This window comes from Lactuca virosa, chromosome 1 (genome assembly GCF_052849685.1).
Source record: "Lactuca virosa cultivar CGN04683 chromosome 1, Lactuca_virosa_CGN04683_v6, whole genome shotgun sequence".
NCBI lineage: Eukaryota > Viridiplantae > Streptophyta > Magnoliopsida > Asterales > Asteraceae > Lactuca > Lactuca virosa.
This window is the reverse complement of record NC_136426.1, coordinates 51,098,745-51,125,305: the sequence shown is the minus strand read 5'-3', so window position 1 is coordinate 51,125,305 and position 26,561 is coordinate 51,098,745. Positions and strand designations below refer to the sequence as shown.

Genomic DNA, 26,561 nt, shown 5'->3' with positions numbered 1-26,561 from the left:
TTGGAGCGAATTGTGAGATCTGTTCGTCGGACTCGGCGAGTCCCCCCTTGGACTCGGCGAGTCCAGTCGCGGGTTTGTTAGTTGTCCCCGTTTAGCGAGTCAGGCTGACTCAGTGAGTGGGAACAGGGACCCGATGAGTCAGAGTCGGGCTAGACGTAGAAGGACTCGGCGAGTCGCTATATGGACTCGGCGAGTCCAGTCAATCAGAGAGTTGACTTTGACCAAGAAGTTGACTTTGACCAGTCATTTGACCTAAGGGGTATTTGTGAGTACCTAATCCATGATTACAGATTTATAGCCGGAGGGTTACCAGTGCGGCAGCCAGGCGTAGGTTGAGCGGGTTTTCAGCAGCTACCCTCGAGGTGAGTTACCTTCCAGTAGCGGTGGGTCTACGGCCACAATGCCGGCCCACCAGTAGGAGTTGTATGTTGGATGATTGTCTTTGTGATATCATCTAGGTTTGCTACTACCTGATATTTTATGTGCTAGTATGATATGATGTTATAAGCTAGTAGCAGTAGGGGAGATAGTCCCCAGGGTTTCCGGTTGATAGGGCCGAAAGGGGTAGTCATACCCAGTCATGTTAGACAGATTATGGTTATGTGATATATGTTATGTGGTAGTAGTAGAGGGGTGAAATAGTCCCCAGTATCCGGTCGAAAGGACCGAAGGGGAGGCCAGCACCCAGATATGCTGGGCAGTATCCGGTCGAAAGGACCGAAGGGGTAGGTCGGGCACCCAGATATGCCTGACAGTATCTGTATGTTATGTGATTGTATGGTATGTGGTACGATGGGGGAACTCACTAAGCTTCGTGCTTACAGTTTACAGTTTTGTTTCAGGTACCTCTTCAGCTAGGGGAAAGGAGCCGGCGCGGTAGCGGCATATCACACACACTCTTGTTTCCGCACTATGGATTTTCTGGGATGTACTCTGAATATTTTACTATGATGTTACCGGTTTTCAGACATGAATTAATATTATGAATGTTTTGTAACGATGTTTTTATGTATTAACCTAATTTAAAAATGAAATTTTTTAGCTGGTATTTTTGGGATGTTACATAAATCAACTAACCAATATCATCAACATCCAATAGGGTGTAAACCTTATTCTATTGAATCCCAATGCCTTTACTTGATCTTTTTATTTCCCACAATCCTAAAATAAGAAACTTCTCAAAATAGGTTGTTACACATTTTTGGAAAAAAACGGTTCCTAAATAAGGAAAAAAGAGATGTGATGTGTACAATTAACCGAGCTTGAGAAAAGTGAAATATGAAAATATCCATACTTTTTTCTATGTTGTGATTAAGTTGATGTTATATGAGCTATTAGAGATGCATGCTAGTTGATAGGCTAAGGATCCCTTTCAGGAATTGCATGTTAGAGTTTCCAAATTTTGTGATAACTTGTAGTCGAGGGAATTCTTGTGATGCCTTCCTTGGAGTTGAAGTTAATATCGTTAATTGCTTTGTGTATATTATATAATTATGCATAATTAGGATTTTATAGCCTTAGAATTCCTGATTTAGCCTTATTTCCTATTCCTTGTCTTGTTGTAGACTTGTGTAGAATCATTTATTCACCCATCTATCAGATCACAATTATGTATGATTGGCAGTGTTGTAAAAATCAGCGTAGGCGGCCGCCTAGGCGCTTGGCGGAGGTAAAATGTATATGATTTTTGTTAGGCGCTGCAATTAATAGGAATTGGTCAATGAAGGTTAAAGGCGGTCAATGGCGGTATAAGCGGTCTAGGCGGTCAACATAAGCCAACTGAAAAAATCAAAACTAAAACCTTTTTTCTTAACCTAATCGACTAAAGATGTACATCGCCTTCATTCTTCATCGTTTTTTTGCGCCTACCTTTATTCTTCATCGTTCTCTTCTTCTTGGACGATCGTTGCAGCTTCATCATCGTTGCAGCTTCTTCCGACCACACCTACACTTCATCATCGTTGCAGCTTCTTCCAACCAAAACTTCATCATCGACTGTCGTAGATTCATTCCTTCGATTCCAGCTACATCTTTCTCCAACTTCGGCTACAGCTTCCTCATCGGTATGATATTTCTTTCATGCAGTTATCTCTCAACCTGTCATCAGACTCGGTAGAACATATCTTACATTCCTGATTCTAGCTACAACTTTCTTCAACATTCCATTCTTGATTTTTTTGATTTTTCTGTTGGAATTTGGACTATAGTTACAGATAATTTGTTTATACAGATAATGAGAAATATAATTGTTGTTTCAAACTAAACAGATTCTATGAAACATACTTATTGTTTCAGAACATCCACTTTTTATTTTTTTTTATTTTTTTTGATTGTTGTTTCAAACTAAACAGAACATCCAAACAACAATCAATAATTGGGTAATCTGGAAAGGATTGGTGAGGTGGAGATTAGGTCGAATCGAGGGTGAAACCATTCGAAACGTGTCACAAATGGATAGCAAAAATGTGTCTTTGATGTATCATTGGCTAACCTCCAAAAGGATGAGGATCATGCCTATAAAAAGATCCATCTGAGAGCTGAAGATGTCCAAGGGAAGAATGTATTGACCAATTTGTATGTATGTTACAATATTCACCATAACCCTTTTCTTCTTCTGTATAATAATCTCTATTCCAACATTAACTTTGTATTTTCAACAGGGAATGAACTTTACTACAAATGAACTAAGGTCTCTGGTTAGGAAATGACAGTATTTGATTGAAGCACATGTTTATGTGAAGACAACTGATAGCTACACATTGAGAATGTTCTGCATTGGGTTCACCAAGAAGAGGGCAAACTGTGACATCCCCAATTTTCACAGCCATAAAAGACCGATTTGTTTATGCTTATTTAAAAATCAGAGTATTCTTTTTTGAAGAATAATATCGCGAAATTTGTTCCCAAAAACATGTTAATGATATTATCAAAGCATTTCCGAAGAAATGTATTTTATTTATATTAAAACATTGTGTAACGCCCGTAGATCCGGGCTAGTCAATTTAGAGACGATAAGCATCAAAAATGACTTTTTTATGGAAGATTATTTAGAAGGATTAATCTTAACCAATTTGTAGTATATGTCTCAAGGTTTCCGGATATATAAAGAATGTCGAAATCCGAGTTATAACGAAGAAGTTATGACCTGTCGAAGTTTCGCGACAAACCGGCACGGTGCCGAATGTCGTAAAAAGTAAGTTTTTGATAAACTACTTTTTAGCCTTAGTGATCTAAACGAAACTCATAGTGTTCGTTAAACCGAGAGTAGGTATAAAAAGAACGCCCAAATCTGACTTCGTATGAGGAAGTTATGATTTTTCGAAGTTTCAGCTTAGCAGTAGACAGCTAAAAACTCGAATTTTAGATCGAGTGATTTTTAGCCGACATGACCTAAACGAGAATCGAAGGTCTCGTCATTAGTAGCACAACGGTAAAAAGTCTGACGAAAACGGACGTCGGATGAAGAAGTTATGAATTTTTAACGGATTTCTTGTCCCGGTCTGTTAAAAATAATAATATAAAAATTAAATTCAAAATTAGCTGTCGAAGTCTAAACGAAAGTTGTAGAGCGTAATTTTACCTACGCATGCATATAAAGAACGTCAAAAACGGAGCTCGTATGCGAAAGTTATGGATTTTATAAGTTTTGGCGCGAAAATCGAGGAATAATGCCAAAACCGGGAATTTTCGCACACGTGGACTTCGGCCACGTGTCCTCGCCTCGCATGTGCCACGTGTCCGAAATAAGGCTGAGTCATCCGAGCTGCTGAAGCGGTCCAATGCCTGTCCGACGCGTGCCCTTTATCACGTGTCCGAAGCCTTCGCAGGAAGCCACGAAGCCTCTACCTCGGACCACTAGGCCTCGGTCCAATCAGGAGCTGCCAGCAGCCACTTCGCACGCGCAGCCCATGTGCGAGCACCTACGCACCCTCGCCTGCGGACCCCACCATTCTTAAGCCGACTTCGGACCCTATAAATAAGAGGGGTATGCGAGCCTTCCCGGTTACTTTTGGAGTTTTGCCATTTTTAGCTCCTTTTCATATTTTCTTCATCTTAACATTCCCCGAAGCCCCGGTATCATTTCTAAAGCCCGAAATACGTTCCGAAGTTCCCGAAGACCCGGAAAATTTATCTTTTCGATTTTGAAGCCTGACCTTTCGCAGAGCCCGGTTTCTCAATAAAACTCCCGGTTTTATTAGAAACGATCGTTTTAGGAAACGAATTGCTGCCCGATTTTCATTAAATCAGGTGAGTGTGTAGTCACTTTCATCTTACACATAGATATGAAGTATTTTATATAAAATACGTGCTATGCGTATATATGTTGTTTGTTTATTTGAGATGGATGTTGAATGAATGTTTTATACATGTTTAAAATGATTTAAAATGTATAAATATTTTATCTTCAAATATGTTGGGTAAAACATGGGTAGATAAAGTAGGAGGGTAAAAGTACAGTATAGATGTACGTTGGTAGCTATGAATTTAGTACATTATAGATGTACGTTGGTAGCTATGTATTTAGTACGTTGGCAGCTATGGACTTAGTGCCTGTTGTATAAACCTTGGCGACGATGTGACTTCGTGCCTATTAGATAAACCCTGGCGACGATGTGACTTCGTGCCTATTAGATAAACCCTGGCGACTATGAGACGTACTGCCTATTGTATAAACCCTGGCGACTATGAGACGTAGTGCCTATTGTATAAACCCTGGCGACTATGAGACGTAGTGCCTATTAGATAAACCCTGGCGACGATGTGACTTCGTGCCTATTAGATAACCCTGGCGACTATGAGACGTAGTGCCTATTGTATAAACCCTGGCGACTATGACACGTAGTGCCTATTGTATAAACCCTGGCGACTATGAGACGTAGTGCCTATTGTATAAACCCTGGCGACTATGAGACGTAGTACCTATTAGATAAACCCTGGCGACTATGAGACGTAGTGCCTATTGTATTAACCCTGGCGACTATGCGACGTAGTGCCTATTGTATAAACACTGACGACTATGAGACTTAGTGCCTATTGTATAAACCTTCGCGACTATGTGACGTAGTGCCTGTTGTATGAACCTTGGTAGCAATGGACTTTGGATAAATTCCTTAGGTCAATTCTGAGGAATGATAGGATGAAGGATAGTCGATTCTTAATCGACGTTTGTTAGTGCTTGTAGTATAAACCTTGGGCAACGATGGACTTCGTGCCTATTCCTTAGGATAAATCCTTATGAATGAGTGAGATTTGATTCTTAGGGTAAATCCTTAAGAAATAAATAAGATAATGGGGATTGGGTAATTGGGTTGATTGTTTGATGTTTAAGCATAATAAATTATTTATTGTGGGTTGAAAACCCTATATGCTCACCAAACTCCCAAGCCTGACCCACTCAGCTTTTTATGATTACAGGTAGTGGACCCCGAGCATAGTCGGATGATGATGATGAGTGATTTTGGATTATAGGTCAGTAGTTATAAATAACTGTTGTAAGGCTTATAATGTCTTGTTTATGCTTTTGATCTGTATCGGAACATGACATCCCGAGGTTTTGATATAAAAGGAAATTATATATTTCTTAAAGAAAGGTTTTGACAAACTTTTATCATGTTTTGTTTTGGGGACCAATTCCGCAACATCTTTTAAAAAGATTTCTCTGATTTTATTTTAAAAAGCATAAATTAAATCGGTCTTTTCTGGCCGAGAAATTATGGGATGTCACACATTGGGATGTCATTTTCAATACAAAAACATAAGCATAAAAAAATATTACAAGCCTTACAGTAATTAAACTAGTGGCCTAATACTCCTTGAATCTCTCATCAGAATGTATCTTTAATATCGCTAAATGTGATACAATGAACTGAGTGAGTCAGGTTAGGAAACCTGGTGAGTACATAGGGATTTCAATCCCACAATGTTATAACACACACACACACACACACATATATATATATATATATATATATATATATATATATATATATATATATATATATATATATATATATATATATATATATATATATGTATGTATATATATTAGAACTCGCAAGATATAATTTCATATAAGCAATTTACCCGGCCCTGTCGATCCTCACAACGACACGATCCACACTTTTGGATCCAAAATGAACGGCTTACCTAATCTATACTTATGGATCAGGTATGAACGAATATGTCTAATCCATGCTCTCGGATTATCGACAAATGACTATGCCCACTCCATAATCTCGGACTAGGGACGAATGACTATGTCTAATCCATGCTTTCGTATTATCGACAAATGACTATGCCTAATTCGTACTCTTGGACTAAGGACGAATGACTTTGTCTAATCGATTCTCACGGATAAAAGATAAATTTTAGAGTTCTACCCTCCGTGTATATCTCACCCTTACTCTTAAGGAGATACTACTCGGTACTCATCTTAATTAATTTAGGTTTATTCTGTAAGTCCTAAATCATCATATATTATCAGATACATTCTCAACACGTATTTCAAGTAATATCAAATATCTCACACATAAACATATATTTAATACTTTAATCAATACTTGTATTAAAATCATGTTCATGAAAGAGACTATGCACTCACTTGTCAAAGTGACGATTCGAAATTCGGACAACGCTTCGCTTCTAGCAACTGTCTTTTCCTTTGACGTAACCTAATATCATTATCACTAAGTCTTAGTCTAATATTTATTGCGACTAATTATTAGTATAGATTCATCATTAATTCAAAGTCTACTTCAAGATCTATCAACTAAGGATCAGCCAGATAGGACAGTTGGGAGGCAGGATCATTTCGGCGTATAGCCTTTCTGAAATCCAACATCCATGCCAATGTAACCATTCTAGACACCTATCCCATAAGTAAATCAATCAGTATAACCACTTGGAATCACTGATAAATCTTGTTTATAGGTTCACAATAACGATAATGAACTTAAACATAAGTTATATTTAAAGTACGGTAAGCATAACTTAACTTACAGGTGGTTTAGCGAGAAACCGAACTTTACGCGGGCAGAGCTTCTAAGCCGAAAGATCTAGTTCTCGGAGCCTTCTGACTCTCCGCAGCTTCGCTACTAACACCTAGGAAGTGCTAGAGAAAGGTCTTAGGACCTTGGGGGGGGGGGGGGGGTGGAAGAGTTTGGATGGAAAGGTGTGAAGAAAGGAGTGAAATTTGACTTCTATTTATAGGCTCCCAGCAGCCTAGTACGCTAGGTGTAATGGGTGCCACGTGTCAGCATCAGATCATAAGCCTTGGGGAGGAAGGTGTTGTGCCAGATCGTGAAATGTGTCGCCCTCTTGTTAATCCGAAAATTAATTATCTTGTAAAATCCATAACTTTTGCATATGAGCTCCGTTTTTGATTTTCTATATATCCATGCGTAGCTATCGACGAGATCTACAACTTTTGTTTAGACTTCATCAGCTAATTTTGATTTTATTTTTAAAGTTGTATTTTAACAGTCTCAGACAGTTAAAGTCCGTTAAAAATTCATAACTTTGTCATCCGACGTCCGTTTTTTACTGTCTTTATATCGTTGAACTCCTATTAACGATACATTCAATTCTCATTTAGTTTGTGTTGGCTGATAATCGATCAATCTAAAATTCGATTTCCGAGTTGTATACTGCTACGCTGAATCTTAGAAAAATCATAACCTCCTCAAATGAAGTCAGCTTTGGAAGTTCTCTATATGCACACTCTCCGTTTAACGACTACTACAAATTTTGTTTAGATTACTAAGGCTAAAAATTAATTTATCAAAAATTTACTTTTTACGTTACGTAGAGTCGTGCCGGTTTAAATCGCGAAACTTCAATGGATCATAACTTCTTCGTTATAAGTCAGATTTTAGCGTTCTTTATATGTACGAAATCGTTGTGACATATACTATAACTTTGGTTAAGATTATTTATCCTAAATAATCTTATATCAAAAATTCATTTTTAACGCTTATTATTTCTAAATTGACTAGCCCGAATCTGTAGGCGTTACACAAACCTAGTCAAGAGAACCTGGTATGCACAATCTAGCAAAATTATTCAGGTGTGTTTTATCGAATTTGATATCATTGGAAAAAGAATAAAAAATTATGAATTTTTATATTTTTAGTTTTTTTTTGATAAAAAAATAAGCTTTAAAAGTTAAAAAAAAATTAGTTTATTGGTTTCATGGTTAATAATGGTTTTCTATTGAACCTTTATATATATATATATGTGTGTGTGTGTGTGTGTGTATGTGTGTGTGTGTGTTAGGCCAACTCCAATTATCCACTATATCACACCATTTTTGTGTTTTGAAGGATAAGAATACTCCAACCAACCTTTAAATTTAACATCATATTTATGTTGATTCCATTTTAACATCAAATATGAAGACCAAATGTGAAGACCTCTAAAACCCACAAGTTTAGAGGTTGATTGGAATCCAAACACCATTTTGGTGCTAAATAATCACCATTTTGATGTTTGTGGTGGGAGAAGCTATTAGACAAGACCCATTCCGTTACACTCCTTTAAGCGTAGAGAAATTAAATATCTTTTTACCTTTTACTTATATTTTTTTGGTAACCGCAAATATATTAATAGGCCCAAATTAACAAGATGCTAGAAGGGTAATAGAGTCTAAAAGACAAGAAACAAGTGAAAAGAACATAAACAGAAAAATAGAGAAACAATTACAAGATTTGAAAAGGAGAGATACTCCAAATCACTCTTATTTTTTCCCCTTCTTTTAGACAAGTAAACACATTCACCTTGATGCTGTCAACCACCTTCGTAGGATTCATGATGCATTGCTTGAAAACCCTATCATTCTTTGCCTCCAAATTCATCAAAGCATACCACAACAGATATTTATCTTTATATTTATATAAAATAATAACATTTAAAATTCATTAATTCTCTTAATTCTAATACTTAATTTAATAAGTAGGAAGATGAACAAAATGATATATTTTTTTAAACATATCAAAATCCCAAATCTTCAATTAAATCGTAATCTAATTGACTGACAATGATGAGGTAACATTTTGACTTAAGTACGAATCATTTTGCAAACTAATTAAATGGCACAATGATGATGATAGTAGCCACATCTAAATTGACGCATGGTCCATATTCCCACTTAGAGTAGTAGTGGGGAATCTTGGTGCTTCGGAATTCCACAATATTATGTTATGACAAGACTCGAGGCTCGAGCAATAAGACCCAAATACGAAAGTAGAGAGAACTTCTTTGATTGTTGAATTTAATAGAAATGTTTAAATTTTGATTAGAAAAATTAATTCAATAATGTTGGGTAATGATTTCCTATGAATAACCCGTTTAATTATATTATTGATAATATATATAGAAATATATGGACGGAAAGGACAAATAAAATAAAGGCCAAACATAGGCCGAGATATATATAATACATAACATATAATATTTACACCAACACCTCTCTCGTTTTAGCGAGAGCCGAGAGGGGTGTTGCGGACATTCAAACTAGCAGGGCCGGTCCTTGAGGAAGTAAATATCCTCAAAGGCCCAGAACGAACAAGAAAAAAAGTACTCTTGTCGTTATTATAAGTTGTTATTTTTAAGTAAAAATATATAATAAAAAAAATTGGATCATGTGCAGCTGCCCATTTTGCCCCCTTCAACTGGATCCTGTGCAACTGCCCATTTTGCCCATTTCAACGCCTCCACGTATTTATGTAATGAAGCTCTGTTGCAAAATTACATAATTACCGCATAAGATTAAAAAGTCATTGAAGCATGCTTGATTGCAGAATCTCAAAAGGCGTCTTGATATATTCCGGCATGACATAATTTCGTTATGCTTCTTGGATCCAATACCGTTTCATGATTGAGTATTTAAATTTTACAAACACAACTAAAAATTTTATAGGATGAAAGTTAGCGTAAATTAAGTTTTTGGAAGGTTTACATTACATTAAATAGGAACTATATTTTTTTTTATCACTAGAGTATGATGATATTTTCTAAATTAAGATGGATAAAGTTTTGATTTGTTTAGTAGCTTTATAAAGTTTTCATTTAGTTTGTTTGGTTATTTTTTACTTAACTTATTAGTTCATATTATCTAGATTAAATTATAAATAAACAACATTATCAACAGTACAAAAAAAAAAAAAACTTAAATAAAAGATACGCTACTGTTTCCACAAAAAGTATCAGCAATGGTCATCTAGGATTCGGAATGGTGATCAAGTATTATTTGCTGTTTAAATTCTTTGGTGAACAAGGTTGACTGGTGTAGGTTCTTTGAAAGGCAGGGTGTGCCACAAATAAGACACATGCAATAATAACACCTTCCACTCGGGTTCCTTGACGTCATGGCACTCGTACAACCGGGGGATGGAACTTTCTTTTGCCGGGGAAAGTTCATCCATTATTTTAATTTTACATTAAATTACAGTTTTGGCCCCTTTAGTTTACACCTTTCTACATGTTTAGTCATATTTTTTGAAAAAAAATGATGATAATGGTCCCCATGGTTGCAAAATTTACCAGGTTTGGTACCTTAACATGTTACCGTCCATATGTTGTCGTTAACTTTTGGGTAAATGACCGATCATGCTTCTCGGTCAATCCCACTTCTATAGCTCCACTCCTTATTACCTCTGGTGATGATGTTGATGTTAGAACTGATCACACCCATATTATCCTTTACAATCTCTCTCTCTCTATAGCAACCAATCCCTCTGACGCTCTCTTTCTCTTGGATGTAACTTCGGCCGCCATATTTCTCTCCCACTCACTCGTCTATAGGCACTAATTCTGGCTACTAATATCCTCATTTTCTTTCTCTTACTTGCAACTCCAACCGCAATCCCCGCCCCCTTCTCTCTCTCTCTACTATTTTTTAATTTGTTACGCTAGTAGTGGAGTAATGATACCCAATAGTTGTTCAATGCCGGGGTTAGGGATGAGTAGATAGGTGAGACCCATTAGTTTATTTATTAATAATAATAAGTCTGAAATTAATAAATGACAAAGTAAGAAAGGGATAAAAAAAAAGTCATAATTTTGTCATTTAACATGTATTGGAAAGAGTTAAACCAGTAACGGTGAAAGAGATCAAAGTTGATAAAGTTTGTAACCATAAGGACCTTTTCCATCAACGTTTCAAAAATATGACTAAATCTGTAGAAATGAGTAAACCACAAGGACCAAAACTGTAACTTACTTATATTTTATTTGGAGAAAATAAAAACACACAAGGCAACCGCATTTGGTGCCCCCAACCAACCAACTCATTGAATGGACAAAGCCAAAACTAATAAAAGGCATTGCTTTCTAATGTCAGCCGACCCTCATCGATTTAATCAGTAGCCGTTTGCTATAAGTCGCCATCGTCTAGTACAGGCTGTTCAATCTGCCTTCAAATGGTTGTGTCGTAAGTTTTTTGTGGATCCGTCACTACATACACCACAACTTTTAACGTATGCTGAATTGAGCAATTTGTAAGCAGTTGATACATATTTTGAGATAATTTTTTAGTTAACAGTTTATGTTTTCGAAATGAATATTTAATGTAAATACGGTAACTGCAATCAATTTAGTTATGAATGAATCGATTTTGGTTATGTTGGTATCAAACAAATCAAATAAGTGAAGTAAAAATTTAGTTAATTTTTTTACTAATAAGTCTAATACGCCGAAAGTCACCCAACTACTAATCATAATGTATACACCATTTCATATCGTTTGATTAAACAATGACTAAATCTTTACCATGGTAATATAACGTAGAGCAGAAGTAAAAATAATATAATTGCTCAATAAAAATCAAAATGAATATATTGATAATTTTTAAGATGTTTATAGAGATTTACATAAAACTTTATATATAAGGAACTAAATTTGACATGTATTACTAAATTTCTAAGCATTCAAATTAATATCAATTTCCCTAATTAATCTTGAATATAAATTGGAATGCCTGGTTGATATGCCCTAAGATTTTAACTTCTACAGTTGAAGGCATGTACTAAGATTTTAATCTGCTCCGCTTCATAATCCAAGTATTGTGATCCTATATGAAACATAGATTATTTATATATATATATAATCTAAAAATGATAAAAAAAAATTACATCTCAACTTACCAATTTAACATTACCCATTAGTTTTTCCATGGAAGCATGGGCTGCTGTATGGTTAGCGAAGTTTTCCTTCCCTTTCATAAAGTACATAAATTCAAAAACAAGACCCCAATATATGTGACTTTAATGAAACAGACAAAAGTGAACGATTTACCAAGATTGGACTTCTACTTTACAACAAAATATCAGTAACAGTCCCATATTTGGCACACATGTTCCAAACCTCCCAGGCTCCCACAATAAAGTGAGAAGAGAAATTCGTAACATAGAGATTATGAGAAAGTTTTTGAACCTACGATTCGTTTGAATTAATTTCCAGAATCCGACCCATGCTTGGGGCCTATTTGGAAACTGTATTCAAAACTATAAATTTAAAATTAATGGGTTAAAACTTAAAATTAGCGTAACCTATGTGGAAACTGTATTCAAGATTATTTGTTGTGACCTGATTCATTTGACCAATTACCCAACCTGACTAATTCGCTCGTTTTACTTCTGGTTTACGATAGATTCAAAATATTAATGATTTGATTAACTTACTTGGAATATTGAATTATCAATGCATGGGTTAATCTCTGAAGTCAAATATACGAGATGAGAATTCATGACCTTGAATTTTATTCCTTGCAAATGTTAAACTAGTCGACTTTTTATACCAACAAAAACTGCTTTCAATTTAAAAACCTTCAAGTCACTTTCATATATGGAAACTTATAGTATCATTCAGCTAATAATAGTTCATTTCTAGAAGAAAAAAATTGATTCAATATCTATTACTTTTCAATATACTCATAACATATTTTTAGAAATAAATTTAAAAAAAATTCAAAAAAGTTCATTTTGTTATGTTCACATACATCAAAAACAAAAAAATGACGATATAGTACGTAATATAGAAAAAAGTTTAAAGGATTTGACTGTAATGATGAGCCGATGAGGTCTAACAAGTCAAGAAGCTTCTTATAAATATAACATGTTTTTTTGGGGTCAAAATTTAACATCCATTTTAATAAAAGAAAGTCGCACATTCGTATTTTTAACATTTTGAAGAGGTACCATCAAACACACGAAAATTTCATAAGTATTAGTATTATAATAAGTAAAAATATAAAAGATATTGTTTGTATTGACATCAAAAATAAAATATGTTCTTTATTTTTCGTGACATTTTCAAAACGATCAAAATACAGATAGACAATCTTTAAATTTGTGAAAAGTTATAAAAAAAGTCTCAATTGTTATTAGTTCTTATGTCAACGTATCTAATATCCGCTAACATATCCTACTCTAACTCTAGAAATTTATTAACTAAAATGAAAACCGACTAATCATTTATTAAGTTATTAGATTTTTAAGTTAGAATACAGGTCCATATATAAAGCCATATCGATCCAATTAAATAATAATTTGGTTGGTTCAAATTATTCGAATTTTATCTATATATATTTATCCATTTTTACGAACCAAATTCGAAAAGGTTATTTAATTGGATTTGATTGAACCAATCCATCCAACTAAATAGTTTTTAATCCAAAATAGTAATAAGCAGTAGGTTTGACAAAACGAACTATTATGTATAAATGTGGCATTAATTAATTTTTTTATAAATCTTAACAAGCAGTTATCATATTATCCATCGATCTAACTTAAAGTTAATAGAAATCACGTATACATTTTTACAGTTAACTTAGACCTAGCAGAAGTATATTTTAAAAAATACCAATTAAGTGTCTATGTTATAAACTTATAATCAATAAAACTCATGTATCAAAAATTCTTTATTTTATTTGATGTAATCAGGTACTTGATCTGTTTATAAATTTATAACATCAGATCTTAAATTATTTTAGAAAACACTAAAAAATGATAACCGGAAAATATAATTTCTTTTCATTAGATTTTTATTTTGAGATTGGACCCCTAGATGTTATAACTTTGAAGGGTAAAATAGGGATTTAACTAAAAACAATGAACACAAAAAAATATCTAACAGAAATATCTACCACTCCAATATGCAGTGGCCTTCTTATTTTGCACGTATTATTTTCAGCCTCTAAAATAATTTACATCTACTTTAGTAGACGTGTCATGTCGTATGTCATCCACCAGGCAAAGAGATAAACATAGTCACATGCCACGTAGATGGACTGCTCCCACTAGGTTACACGTCAGACCTGACTTTTCTCCCAAAAGCCAGTTTATTACAAACACGCCCTTCCATTTCCTGATGAGGTGGTTTATCCATTTGCCACCTCAGTACTAATCTGCAGGGGTATTATTGGAAATTCAGCGGTTGATATTTTTATATTTCCTTTAGGAGCGTGGTGGACACGGATGTCAGTAAGCGTGGGTTAGAGAAATGTTTTGGTCGTGCAGCACACTTGTTGGAAGACCGCCTATAAATATGGAAAGGGGAGACTAGATGGAGAGCAACGAAGATTCGAACGGCTCCGTTTCTCCAAATTTGATATTACCACTTTCGTCTCCTAAAAAATTTTCCGGCAAAATGTGTAGAAGCCCTGTGTCACCTCCACATCATGAATCCGATCATGTTTCTGGCGGATCTGTTGAGACTATTGTCTATATTTTAACTTCCGGTGGTCGTCGGATTCCGGCACTCGCTAAAATACTGGTAATTAATCGGCTAATGTTAGAATTGAAGAATATCATTTGACTGGAAAACTAAAGGATTGAATCCGTTGGAATTTTAATCTGTGCAAATGAATAGGGATTGTTATATCTATAAATGTTTAGTTTTCCGGTCGAGATATTTATGGAGATGCAATTTCAAGATGAATCAGTTGATATCTTATAATCCGATTCTTCAAATTCGAGTATTATGATATTCATTTTCTTCTTTTTCTCTGGAAAAATTCAGGCATCAGCTTCGCCAGTATTGGAAAGCATAATCGATAGGCCGCGGAAGCACCGGAGTTCCGAGAAGACTATTCCGATTCTCGGCGTTCCGTGTGACGCTGCAGAGGCGTTCGTAAGATTCATCTATTCCAACAGGTGCAGCGAAGAAGAGATGGAAAAGTTCGGGATCCATCTGCTAGCACTTTCTCATGTTTACCTAATTCCACAACTGAAAGCGAAGTGCACCAAAGCGTTGATCGAACGGCTAACGATAGAGAACGTCGTCGACACTCTGCAACTCGCCAGGCTCTGTGATGCGCCGGATCTCTACCTCAAGTGTATGAAATTGATATCCAACAGGTTCAAGGTCGTCGAAGAATCAGAAGGTTGGGGATTCCTACAAGACAATGATCCATATCTCGAACTCGAAATCCTCAAGTTCATCGATGAATCCGAATTGGTGCGTATTCTAATTAGTTTCAAGCTCCTTTAATTTCCAAATCGTATCTTCGATTTAATCTAAAGATTAGGAGTTGCTAATGCTAATGAATCGAATCTAAATGTGCAGAGGAGAAAGCGGACTAGGAAGCATCTTCAAGAACGAAGTTTGTATTTCCAGCTGAGTGAAGCGATGGATTGTTTACAGCATATCTGCACTGAAGGTTGCACAAGTGTAGGACCATACGACAAGGAACCAAGCAAGAACAGGGCACCTTGCAGCAAGTTCTCAACATGTGAAGGCCTCCAACACTCCATTAAACACTTCGCAATCTGTAAGAAGAGAGTTAATGGAGGTTGTGTTCGGTGTAAACGTATGTGGCAGCTCTTCAGACTCCATTCTTCCATCTGTGAATCACCTGATTCGACTTGCAGAGTCCCCCTATGCAGACAATTCAAAATCAAAGAGCAACAAGTGAAGAACAAGAAGGAAGAAGCAAGATGGGAATTGCTAGTGAGAAAAGTAGTTGCAGCTAAAGCCATATCTTCCTTATCTTTACCCATGAGGAAGAGGGAACAACAAGAACAGCCAAGATCATTGAGAGACGCCATGAACAACCATGTAAGTGTAGCATGTTGAACACGCATTTAGGAGAAATGAGTCATATTCTTTGTTTCTTTCTTTTTGTTTGATCTGTTTAGTTTAGTGGAAATGGTAAAGATGGTGTTGTTTGTACACGTGGCATGTTTGGTGTGGGTTTAGATGGTATTTTGTTAAAAAGGGTACTCTTTGTAATTGAGAAAAAAGGGTGAGCTTTTTCGACTTTTTAAGGAATATTTTAGTATCGTATCAGGTTTTCTTTATTCATTTCTTGCTTCCACTTTATATATTTTATGAAAACTTGGAAGAAGGAATAAATATTTTATGTGGGGAAAAGTTCAATTTTTATTGCTTGTTAAGTCGATTCTGAACATAGAATACTATATAAAAACGAACGATTCAACAAAAGTAGGAGGTTTTTAATACATGGATAATGACTTAACAAAAGTAATTGGTCTATCAAAAAAGAGGAAAAAAATAATGTTTATTGAGTTGTAAATTATTTCGGTATTATTAGTTTTAGCCAAATTAATATCTTATTATTAGTTTGGCAAAACTAATATCAAAGATATAGGGGGTAAACAACTGATTGTAAACTTGTGAGCTGTTCGAAATTACAAATTTCATTTAGAGAAAAAAAATATAAAAATAGCCACTTTTCTCTTAAGATTTTTACAAAAATCAACCAAAAAAATTAAGAAATTAATGTATTATAACCGTCAATTTTGCAATTGTTAAAAATATTGTGAATTATCTCAATCGTTTTGTAAAGAAAACTAAAAAAGAAATTCCATACCACAAAATACGTTCATGCGAGAAAAAAATTAAGTATTGTGCAATGCGCTATTCGTATTCCTTCTTTATACTGCAAAAATGTTTTTCTTTTATTATAAAATTGCTCATAATTTACGAAAAATAATAAAATCGAAAAGTATTTTTAAAATATCATTTCGATATTTTCGAAGATGTCAAAACAAGAGAGGCTTATTGATATAAGAAAATTATCCTAAATAGGACTGGATGGAGCCCGGAGGCCTATTTTACGATGGCAAAAGCCCATATTGTTTTATCTTATGATGGTTATTAGAGGAAATTTCTTAAATTTTAGTTGCTTTTTAAAATTTTAGAAGAAAATATAAGATATTTGTTTTTCTCCTTTTTGTATTAAAAAGTTACTTGTAAGTTGTACCTAATGTTTACTATTATTATTTTTATTTGAGAGATAATTTTATATTTTGAAAACGAAGCCTATCTTATCTAAAATGCGACTTGGTTTATATGCTTATTATATACATCAAAGTTCAATCCATCACTGTTTTTCGAGTTTAGAGGTTTAAGGTTTTCCAATGCTTATACAAAAAATTATATAAAATTAAAGATTGTGGTGGGGAATGGGGATCGTCTATTGGTTATTTTATTATTATTATTATTATTTTTAACTTAAGATTAGTTTATTGGCTAGTTGTATTTGGGCAACATGCCACGTTAGAAAATGACATTATTACAACTTGGTTTGATTAATATTAACTATAACAAGTGTAGAATTAAATGCCTCAACATATTCATACTTAGCTATCATATGTACATACAATGTAGTTTTTAGAGTTTTGTTAAGCACAACCTAAGAATATGCTTAAAGAAGATAAGGAAGCTACACAAGTGTAATGCGAAATAGAAATTATTTTGCATCAAACCTACTGAATATGTAGATGTAACTTGTTTGTATACACCAACTGAGAGTAACCGAATACGGTTGGAAAACACAAAAGAAGCCTTCGACCCCATGAAAATAGAAATTGTAGGTAACAAATAGATCACTTAGGTCATGTTCTCTAGTTTAAAATTGAGGAGAAAAAAAGTAAAAGAAAAGAAAAAAAAAGGAAAGAAAATAAAGGGAGGGGAAGGTACCATTTCCTTCTCCTCCCAATCATTTAACATTTGGGATGATAGATTTTAAGGGAAAAATTGTTCCCCTTCCTCTTTCCTTTCCTCCCCCTTTTTAAAATGAAACTCGAAAAAACACTTCCGTGACATTGTACTTTCTACATCTATGTTGGGAATCTTAACTCTCCTCTCAAGGTTTGGAATTACAAAATCAAGGAGTCCACATATATAGTTGTAGCAATAATATAAACATATCATGTATATATATAGCAGCAACATACACATTTCAATGCAAAATCTTCCTAAATGCATTAGTTTATAGAATATAACAATTTAGTAAAAATAAACCCTGAACAATATATGACTAGCAATACAATCACTCTAAATTCAAAAAGAAAAAATTTCAAACTATTGAACAACTATCATCAAAAAACAATGATATAATGAGAAAATGAAAAAAATTTATGGGGACCCCTTCTTTGCTAAACCCTACCCTTTATTAAAACAACCGATGGTTTTTTAGTTATCATCTTTGCTTACATCACATATACACAGCACCACTATTCGGTATGAATCCTTCCTGAAATTGTAATAAGCTTATATAACAAAGATGTCAAAATATTTCCTTATAGTTACACCTTCCTAAACCTCCTCTTGTTACGATGTTACTTCCTCCTATCAGTACTCTTGCTATTGCTCAAATTGTATCTCCAACTACCTCTACGTTGAGTTGTTCAAAACTTTTGTAAGTTGGAAAACGATTGATATAATTTCATTATAATTAAAAATAACTACTTAGCGAAAATTGAATTATTGAAATCAACTATACCATAATCCATATAGGGATTCAAACAAAACATAGATCTAAATATTTTAATTAAAAGCAAAGGTCATATCAGACACCAAATAGATCCAAAAATAAAAAAGAAATAACCCTACATAAATTTCAACAAAAATAAATGTCGAACGAATCAAGCTGCAAGCAACAAAAACAACTAAGCTAAAAAAATAAGCACATGAAAACCATCACAAACTATATAATTTCACATCCCCACAAAATCAAACACGGTAAACATCAAGAAAATGATGTAAAAGGGCTGAAAAGTTAAGATGAAGCAGACAAACAAATAGACCAATGTTACCTTTTTCTTGAGCACTCTTTTAACTTTTTACGGCGACGAGAGACAATTGAAGGGAGAATGAAAAAGAGTGCGGTGTTTAAATCTAGGATGTAGATTTCTTGTGAGTAATCGATTTCTTGTGCACCAAAAATCCAAAATCGCTTTGAGATCGAGGATACATGAAATGACTTTTTCAAGCTGATGAAAAATGTTACAGTGGAAAATAAGACGACATGACATTATTTTAAGATGACTCACAAAAACGAAAGGATATCCCGCGTTTTTTTTTAATTTTATTTTATAACCGTAATCAATGGAATATATTAATGTATGTCATGAATTTTGATACAAGATGACATCATTTGACGACAGGCATTTATTACTATCACAAACCTTCTAAATTTTATAACAGATGACATAATTTTATGACAAACTTTTTTTGTTTGTTATGAAATGGTGTATGTCATTGTTCGCATGTCATCAAATGCATTTCCTAGCATAATGTGGTGTTCTATGCAGAGTGAATTGCAAGTCAATCCCATAAATTGTTAGTTTTTCTTGGAACTCCTAACTCATATATTCACTACTACTATCATGTCGAATGGATTTTATGTTCTTACCAAGACGATTCTCTATTCCATTTTGAAAAGTTTTAAAAGTGACAAAGATTTCATGTTTATGTGTGAGTATTGTACATAATTATATCTACTGAAGTCATTAGTAAATGTAACGAAGTAACTGTATCAATCTCTTTTGGCAATTCTAAAAGGTCTACAGGCATATGTATGTATGTATGTATGAGTCATAATAAATATTTGGCCATTTCACTAATATTGGAGTACTGAGCCTTTGTCATCTTTCCATATAAATATGACTAATATGAATCAAATGGCTTGGGGTCAATTTTTTTTTTTTTTTTTGCCTAATCTACTCCTAAGCTAACACCCAATTTCACCTATGTCCACGACGGGACTTAAACTCTTGGCCTCAAAGTGGGAGAGGACCACCTGATACCGCTAGGCTAGAAGCTCTTTAGTTCCAAAATCCCTAACACCTAATCAGATACAAGACTCGGGGTCAGTTGATTCCAAAATCCCTTTCAAATGGAATTTTGCAATGCGTTTCTTGTTTATATGTCGATGACAAATCCATGTATACGTTTGATTTAAGCCATATTTGGATCTTTTTGCATTTTATGTATATTAATTTGTTTTATGAGACATAATTGGAGCATAATAACAATCATCTAAAGAGTAAATTACACGAATGGTCCCTATGGTTTAGGGTAATTTTTGTGTTTGGTCCCTAACTTATTTTTTTAACTCGGAAGGTCCCTACTATTTGTCTTTGTTACGCGTTTGGTCCCTGTCTTACCTAAAAAGACTATTTTGTCATTGATTTTTTTAATTTATTTAAATAAAAACACCCTCAACCTCACCCCCTCACCTTACCTAACCTAACTCACCATTTTTTTCCCATTTAAATAATAGTCTTTTTAGGTAAGACAGGGATCAAACGCGTAACAAAAATAAACATTAGGGACCAAGCGCATAACAAAAACAAACAATATAGACTTTCCAAGTTAAAAAAATAAGTTAGGGATCAAGCGTGCAAATTACCCCAAACCATAGGACCATTCATGTAATTTACTCAAATCACTACTTATGACTTTATACCGTAGCTTCCAATGACTTTGATAGATGTTCGTGTTTTGTTGCCTACAAATGAGCCCAAATTACCTATATTCAGTTTCAGGCTTCTGCTAAATCACTACACATTGTTACAAATATGAGTTCCACAAACTATACACCCATGAATTAAATGAAAAAGAATACAATTCAATCACATAGAGTTGTAAGTATGTCGTCACTTATACCGGACACTCCAACTTTACTTTCTTTCAGCTTAAAGATTACAGTGTGTAATCTACCATAATAGTAATAAATAACATCCTTTGTAGGCTTCACTTTTTCTTTTTTATGACGTACATCAACCCATTTAATTTCTTCCTTCGAACACGACTTTTTTCTATTAACAAAGTGAGAGCATTTTGTTCAGCAACTTGCATCCGATGCAACTCCCACTCAAGATTCTATCACTTATTCCAAAACTCATTTCAGCATGTTGAAACTTTTTCTTCGCTTGTTTGATAATATCAAATGGTTCATAGTGATCCAATTCCTTTTTAAGGCCAAGGATCATGCTAGAAACCATAAAGGTTGCAATCTCATATTGCTCATCGAACATTCTAAGCCGTACTTTTGGTCGATGGTCAAGGGCTCTGTCAGATGGCGCTGTAGGAAACGATTTCTCAAGAACGCGTAACTTGTTCATGTACCCGAGGACAACCCTCAAAGTATGATACCCGCCCCCAAAGTTATCATTGTTCCATTTTTTCGTTCTCCAACAAAGAATAAAATGAAATTTTGTTTACATTTTTGGCTGACATCTATACAAAGGAAATAAAAGTTCAATGTATTTTCATATTTAAATTTTATAAATTAACCAACTTTATCTATCATATACATTTTTATTTCATTGAAGGTTAAATCAACGTTAAAGTTTATTGCCATATAATTTTCTTTGAAGTGTACCTTTATAGTAATGATCAAGTCAAGTAATAATCTAATAATTGGTTCCAAGAGAAAATATACTCAGCCCAAATGGCAAATGCCCAGCTATTTGATGATAAAAATCAAACTCGTAATCATATACCATCATAGCCATACAAATAGTATTGAGATCACATAAGAATTCGATTATTCATTTCTTCTAGAGTTCATCCCTGATCGATGATGAATTGGGGTTTGTATCAGAGTTCTTAACAGGATAAGAAGCCTCCATTGCTATGCCGCAGTGCCCATTCTTGTCAGAAATTCCGCGTTGCATCCGTATGTATCCCTTCTCTCCCCAATCTGCTCCCCACGAGTTCTTCACTATCCAGTACTTGGTTCCGTCGTCGCTCGTATCATATCCAACCACCGCTACTCCATGATTCAACTCCGTTCCACATTTTCCGGTAAAAACTCCCTGTTAAATCGTATCATTAACTGCTCATATTTAGGTTTTTTGATCGTAAACAAATTCGTTTTCGTAAGAATCCAAATAAACACCACCATAAACTAGCGATTTAGGATAACTTAAGGGTGTTCAGTTGGTGATTTGGACTCGAAAAATTAATATATTTGGTTTCGACTTTGATTTTTGTATTGTAGGTTTCCAAACCAAATTATATCATCTGTCTGTGTGAGTTTTGAGATACCTCTGAATAGAGCTGGAAATCAGAACTTCCAGCATCAATGGCAACAGATACAGGCTGGTTTGCAACTGCTTTCATTAGAGAATCCTCATCATTAACTGGCACATCCTCATGTCCATCAATCGATACCACTTGATTTCCCACCTGTAATTCCAAAATTGATTCACATGTACATCCGATTTACAAGTTTTCATCCCTGGGATCTTTCAAACAGAAGTTGTACCTTTACTTTGTTGCAACTTCCATCTGCAGCTGTGTAAGGGTAGTTATCTTCAGTAGTTACACCTCCGTTCTTTTTGATGAAATCAAATGCCATGTCCATTAGTCCTCCATTACATCCATGGTTTTCACCAGTGTCACAATCCACAAGTTCTTGTTCTGATAAGGATACTAGTTTCTTGGTTTTGATCTGGTTTATTCCTTCTACTGCAACCACAGTTGAAAATGCCCAGCAACTTCCTGTAATACATACCCAAGATCATTTATTCAGACAACACTTATCATGGAAATAAAGAAACATAGCCTAACACACAAGAGGAAAAGAAGGTGTTAGTGTTACCACATCGGCCTTGATTCTTGACAGGGGTGACTGCATTTTCCTTTCTCCAATCAACCGATTCAGGGACATTATCGTCATTTGCATACATGAAACCCTTACTTCCAATACGCTCTCCTTGCAGCATCCGGTGATGGCTAATCTTTGATCCAGCATACACGCTTCTAAACTCGTGGTTAGTCATGTCAGCAAACTTGTTCAACTTTAACTTATATGGTTTTTTCATCTTGTTTGTGTTGTGAACATGTTGCAGGTTGAACTTGAACACATTGAACCGCTTGAGTTTCTCTTGGCGGCTTATCTCCGCCACGTGGTGGTGGCTCCTCCATCTCCGGTACAAATACCACAAACTTTCCTCTGTTTCAAGCTCTTTCTCGCTATAATCAAAGCCCTTCACAAAGCCTAGAACTAAAAACAATGCGAGTGAAAGTAAGACTAACTTATTGATTTCCATTTTTTTGCTAGTTTTCTTGGATTTTATTTGTGATTGAAAGTTATGAACTTGTCATTGGTTTAAATAGAGGAAATTAGGTGTATCAAAGATTGCAAGTGAGATCAAATGATTAGAGGTTGAGTGCATGAGAAGTGACTTATGCCCATGAAACACACTCAACAGAAGTAACTGAAAAGATAATATAACACTTGTTGGACTCTCATGTGCTTTGTCACTGCCTAAAAAGGCCAGATATAAGGACTTGGTGCCCTTGTTTTATGGGTCAAAAGATGGAATAGATAACTTTGGTCACGTTTTGGGGGTTTGAAACTTTGAATAGGGAATTTAAGATGAGTGAAGGGTGCAAGCAATACATGTTTTGGGTTATAATTTGTGTTGGCTTTTAGTTTACGATATGAAGGCAAACAAAGGGGGCTTAAAGTACCGAGTTTAAGTATATCTAGCGGTTGCTTAAAGCCATTTTATTATATGGAATGTTTTATCTTAAAATAAACGTAATATCTTTCGGAAGAATTTTGTTTTGTATTGTTTGATTTGAATCCTAACAATTATATGAAATTGATTTTAGCATCAATTCTTTTATTTTAGGGCTAATTAAAAAACGACCAAAATAAGAGTGCGCACAAAATAACCATGTTTTGCACATTTATCACAAAATAAGCTTATCTAGTTTGCAAAATTGGTTTTGTGAAAATTCTTTAATTTTGCAAAACAACCTTTCTCACAACAGTAACTACTAACTAGGGGCGAACAAAAACTAATCCACAAATTTAAAAAAAAAATGCATAAACTAAAAAACTCAAAATCGAAAAGGAAACCAATGATGCTGTTTTTATTTAGCAAAAAACAATCTTTTTTGGTGTGGTGGTGTTTTTAGTTTTGAAAAAGCCGCTAAAAACCGAACTGTAAATAAAAAACCTAACCGCATCGATTTTTATACATTAAATAAATATTTTTATACAATTAATTATTTATTACTTAATTATTAATATATTACTTGTTAAAAAAATGATATTATACTGAAACTTTAAGCAAAATATTGAATCAATTGACCATCACACCATAACTCAAACTAAGGTTGAATCGGTTGGTAGTGTTTTAAATTATTGTCTTATTGTTTTTTTATTATTATAATGACTAATAGTCTTTGAGTTCTTAAAACAACAAAAAGAAAGTCTTAAATGCCCAAACAAGTTATGTCATATGTGAAATATGAAATGTTTAATCGTGATATAAAAATGCAGAAAAAAAACTGCACAAAATCTATGCAGTTAAAAACCGAACTGCAACCGTATGAAAACGAACCACATAAAAACTGATTGTACTGTTGGAAAGAGTGTCAAATGTCATTAATTATTGGTAATATTTTTAATAATAACAAAGTCCTTTTGGGTTGCCCTCAAAAATCCAAATTGAGTAGAATAAATAAAGAGGAAATTAATTTATTAATTATTACTGTTAATAATTAATTATAAACTAATTGTAAAATATTTTGGAATTAATTAAACAGTTTAATTAATTAAATGGTTGAATATTCATTAATCAATAGTTGGTTGATTAAGAATATTCTAGAACCCTTATAGGATTAGGGTTGGACGAAATCTCTCTTGGATAAGAGAGAATTTTGAATTTGCTATCCCATCCCACATGTGATAGAGTACAAAACTTAGGAAGGGATCCAATAATATAAATAAGGCTTTTGAGATTTCATTCTTGCTTGCATCTTGGCTTGACTTTTTTCGCCACCCTTCTTCCTCTCTTTATAAGGACGATTTCTAACCCTCTTAAGCTTTGTGAAAGTGACCCTTCTCCTACCCATTTTATTCCACTCTCTTAGGCCCCGTTTGGTGAGTAGAACTAGATGGAACAGAACAACACTAAGTTTTTTAGATGGTGTTTGGTACACCTGAGACAAGAACAATGGAACAATTCAATAAAAAAATAGTCCCACCCAAAAAGGTGGAACTCATTAGAACACATCTCCATACAAAAATAATCTGACAAAAATAACCCTTCGAATAGGTCTCATCTTGTGTCTCCGCCTTTCTTGTTATCTATCACCGTCTCCTATGGTCTTCATAACCAATCAACCGCATACATAATTTAATTCTTGATTATTGATTCTAGATTAAATTCGAACCCTCCAGCAATCCGCGATCTCATTGCTATCGTCTTTACTCAACATCGCAAGGTACCATTCTTTTTTGAACTTGAGATGTTGCATATCTTCATTCACTTGAACGATTTCTTTATTTCTTTCTCTCCTATCCTTACATTCATCTCTTAGTTAATATGTATGTGTATTAATTTCAACTGGCCTGAAGTTATCTACATAATGAAAATCCCGACGATTTTTTATTCTTTCTATGGCTATCTATTTGTTATTCTCTCTCTGTTACTGTATAATTTTGTGTTTAATGTCATTTGTTGCTTGATTCTTTCTTGATTACCTTATAATCACCTGCAATAAAAATATTTGTGTTTCATATGGAGGTTTGATCTGTAATTCTTGTAAGGTTAGAATACATTGTGGATTCCAATTCTTGGTCTTTACAAGATAAAAGGAATACTACAATTTTATAATGACTACATTATCTACCATTCTTAACTATTTAGCCCTATAATTCAATATTATATCTTCTCTTTTTATGTCCAAATGACATTCTTTCAACATCATCATCTTAAACACATAACACCAGGGAGTGCGAGTGCATAATAGGGAACGAATAACAAATGCAATTAAACCTTAAATTTTGGACTAAAGTGCCCCCAAACAGGGAATAAATAACATATGCAGTTAGATCTCGAATTTTGGACTAAATTGCCCCCAAGCTTTTGTTTCTCCCTATTTTATGATAAAGATGCAAGCTGGTTATTAGGAGGCTTAATTAAGCACATTTGTCTGTCACTACCTGTCGAGTTTGTGTTGTTCCTGCCCATTTCATGTTGTAGATACTCAATTTAGAACGAAAATGTTCCTACATGAAGAGTTGAAGACCATGGAGTTGTCTTCTTTAGAAATCATGCGAGTTTGTTTGAAGTTTACAAAATACATGAATTTGTTATCAATGTGGAATTGCCTGGACGCAGCTATCAAAACACTTTTCGCGAAGATTATATTTAAAGAAGACAGTTAAAGTTTGTTATTTTTTATTTAAAGTTATGGATTTTGGAAACCATTTAGATTTAGAACTTTGTTAATTTTGAAGCAATTTTAATTATTTGGTATTAGAACTTGTTTTAATATGAAATTTT

At 34.2% G+C, this 26,561-nt stretch overlaps 2 protein-coding genes and 2 long non-coding RNA genes across 5 annotated transcripts; 2 read left to right on the top strand and 2 right to left on the bottom strand.

The window, feature by feature from the left end:
* Positions 1–11,903: 11,903 nt before the first annotated feature.
* On the bottom strand, positions 11,904–12,743 carry LOC145104709 (uncharacterized). Its single transcript, XR_013707150.1, has 3 exons — positions 12,678–12,743; positions 12,141–12,211; positions 11,904–12,067 (listed from the first exon to the last, which is right to left on the bottom strand). It is a non-coding gene; the product is annotated as an uncharacterized LOC145104709 (long non-coding RNA).
* Positions 12,744–14,544: 1,801 nt separating this feature from the next.
* LOC145127524 (BTB/POZ and TAZ domain-containing protein 1-like) lies at positions 14,545–16,299 on the top strand. Its single transcript, XM_079062719.1, has 3 exons — positions 14,545–14,769; positions 15,016–15,453; positions 15,562–16,299. The coding sequence occupies exons 1-3, from the start codon at positions 14,560–14,562 to the stop codon at positions 16,069–16,071; spliced, it is 1,158 nt and encodes a 385-aa protein (XP_078918845.1). The 5' UTR covers positions 14,545–14,559; the 3' UTR covers positions 16,072–16,299.
* A 5,400-nt stretch (positions 16,300–21,699) lies between these two features.
* Positions 21,700–23,306, bottom strand: LOC145127397 (vignain-like). The gene is made up of 4 exons (XM_079062619.1): positions 22,856–23,306; positions 22,520–22,755; positions 22,300–22,440; positions 21,700–22,067 (listed from the first exon to the last, which is right to left on the bottom strand). The coding sequence occupies exons 1-4, from the start codon at positions 23,304–23,306 to the stop codon at positions 21,810–21,812; spliced, it is 1,086 nt and encodes a 361-aa protein (XP_078918745.1). The 3' UTR covers positions 21,700–21,809.
* On the top strand, positions 21,926–23,880 carry LOC145127455 (uncharacterized). Of its 2 annotated transcripts, XR_013716447.1 has the most exons (4): positions 21,926–22,056; positions 22,253–23,027; positions 23,106–23,281; positions 23,374–23,880. It is a non-coding gene; the product is annotated as an uncharacterized LOC145127455 (long non-coding RNA). The 2 variants fall into 2 exon arrangements; XR_013716441.1 differs by having other exon boundaries at positions 23,106–23,880.
* The last annotated feature ends 2,681 nt before the right edge of the window (positions 23,881–26,561 follow it).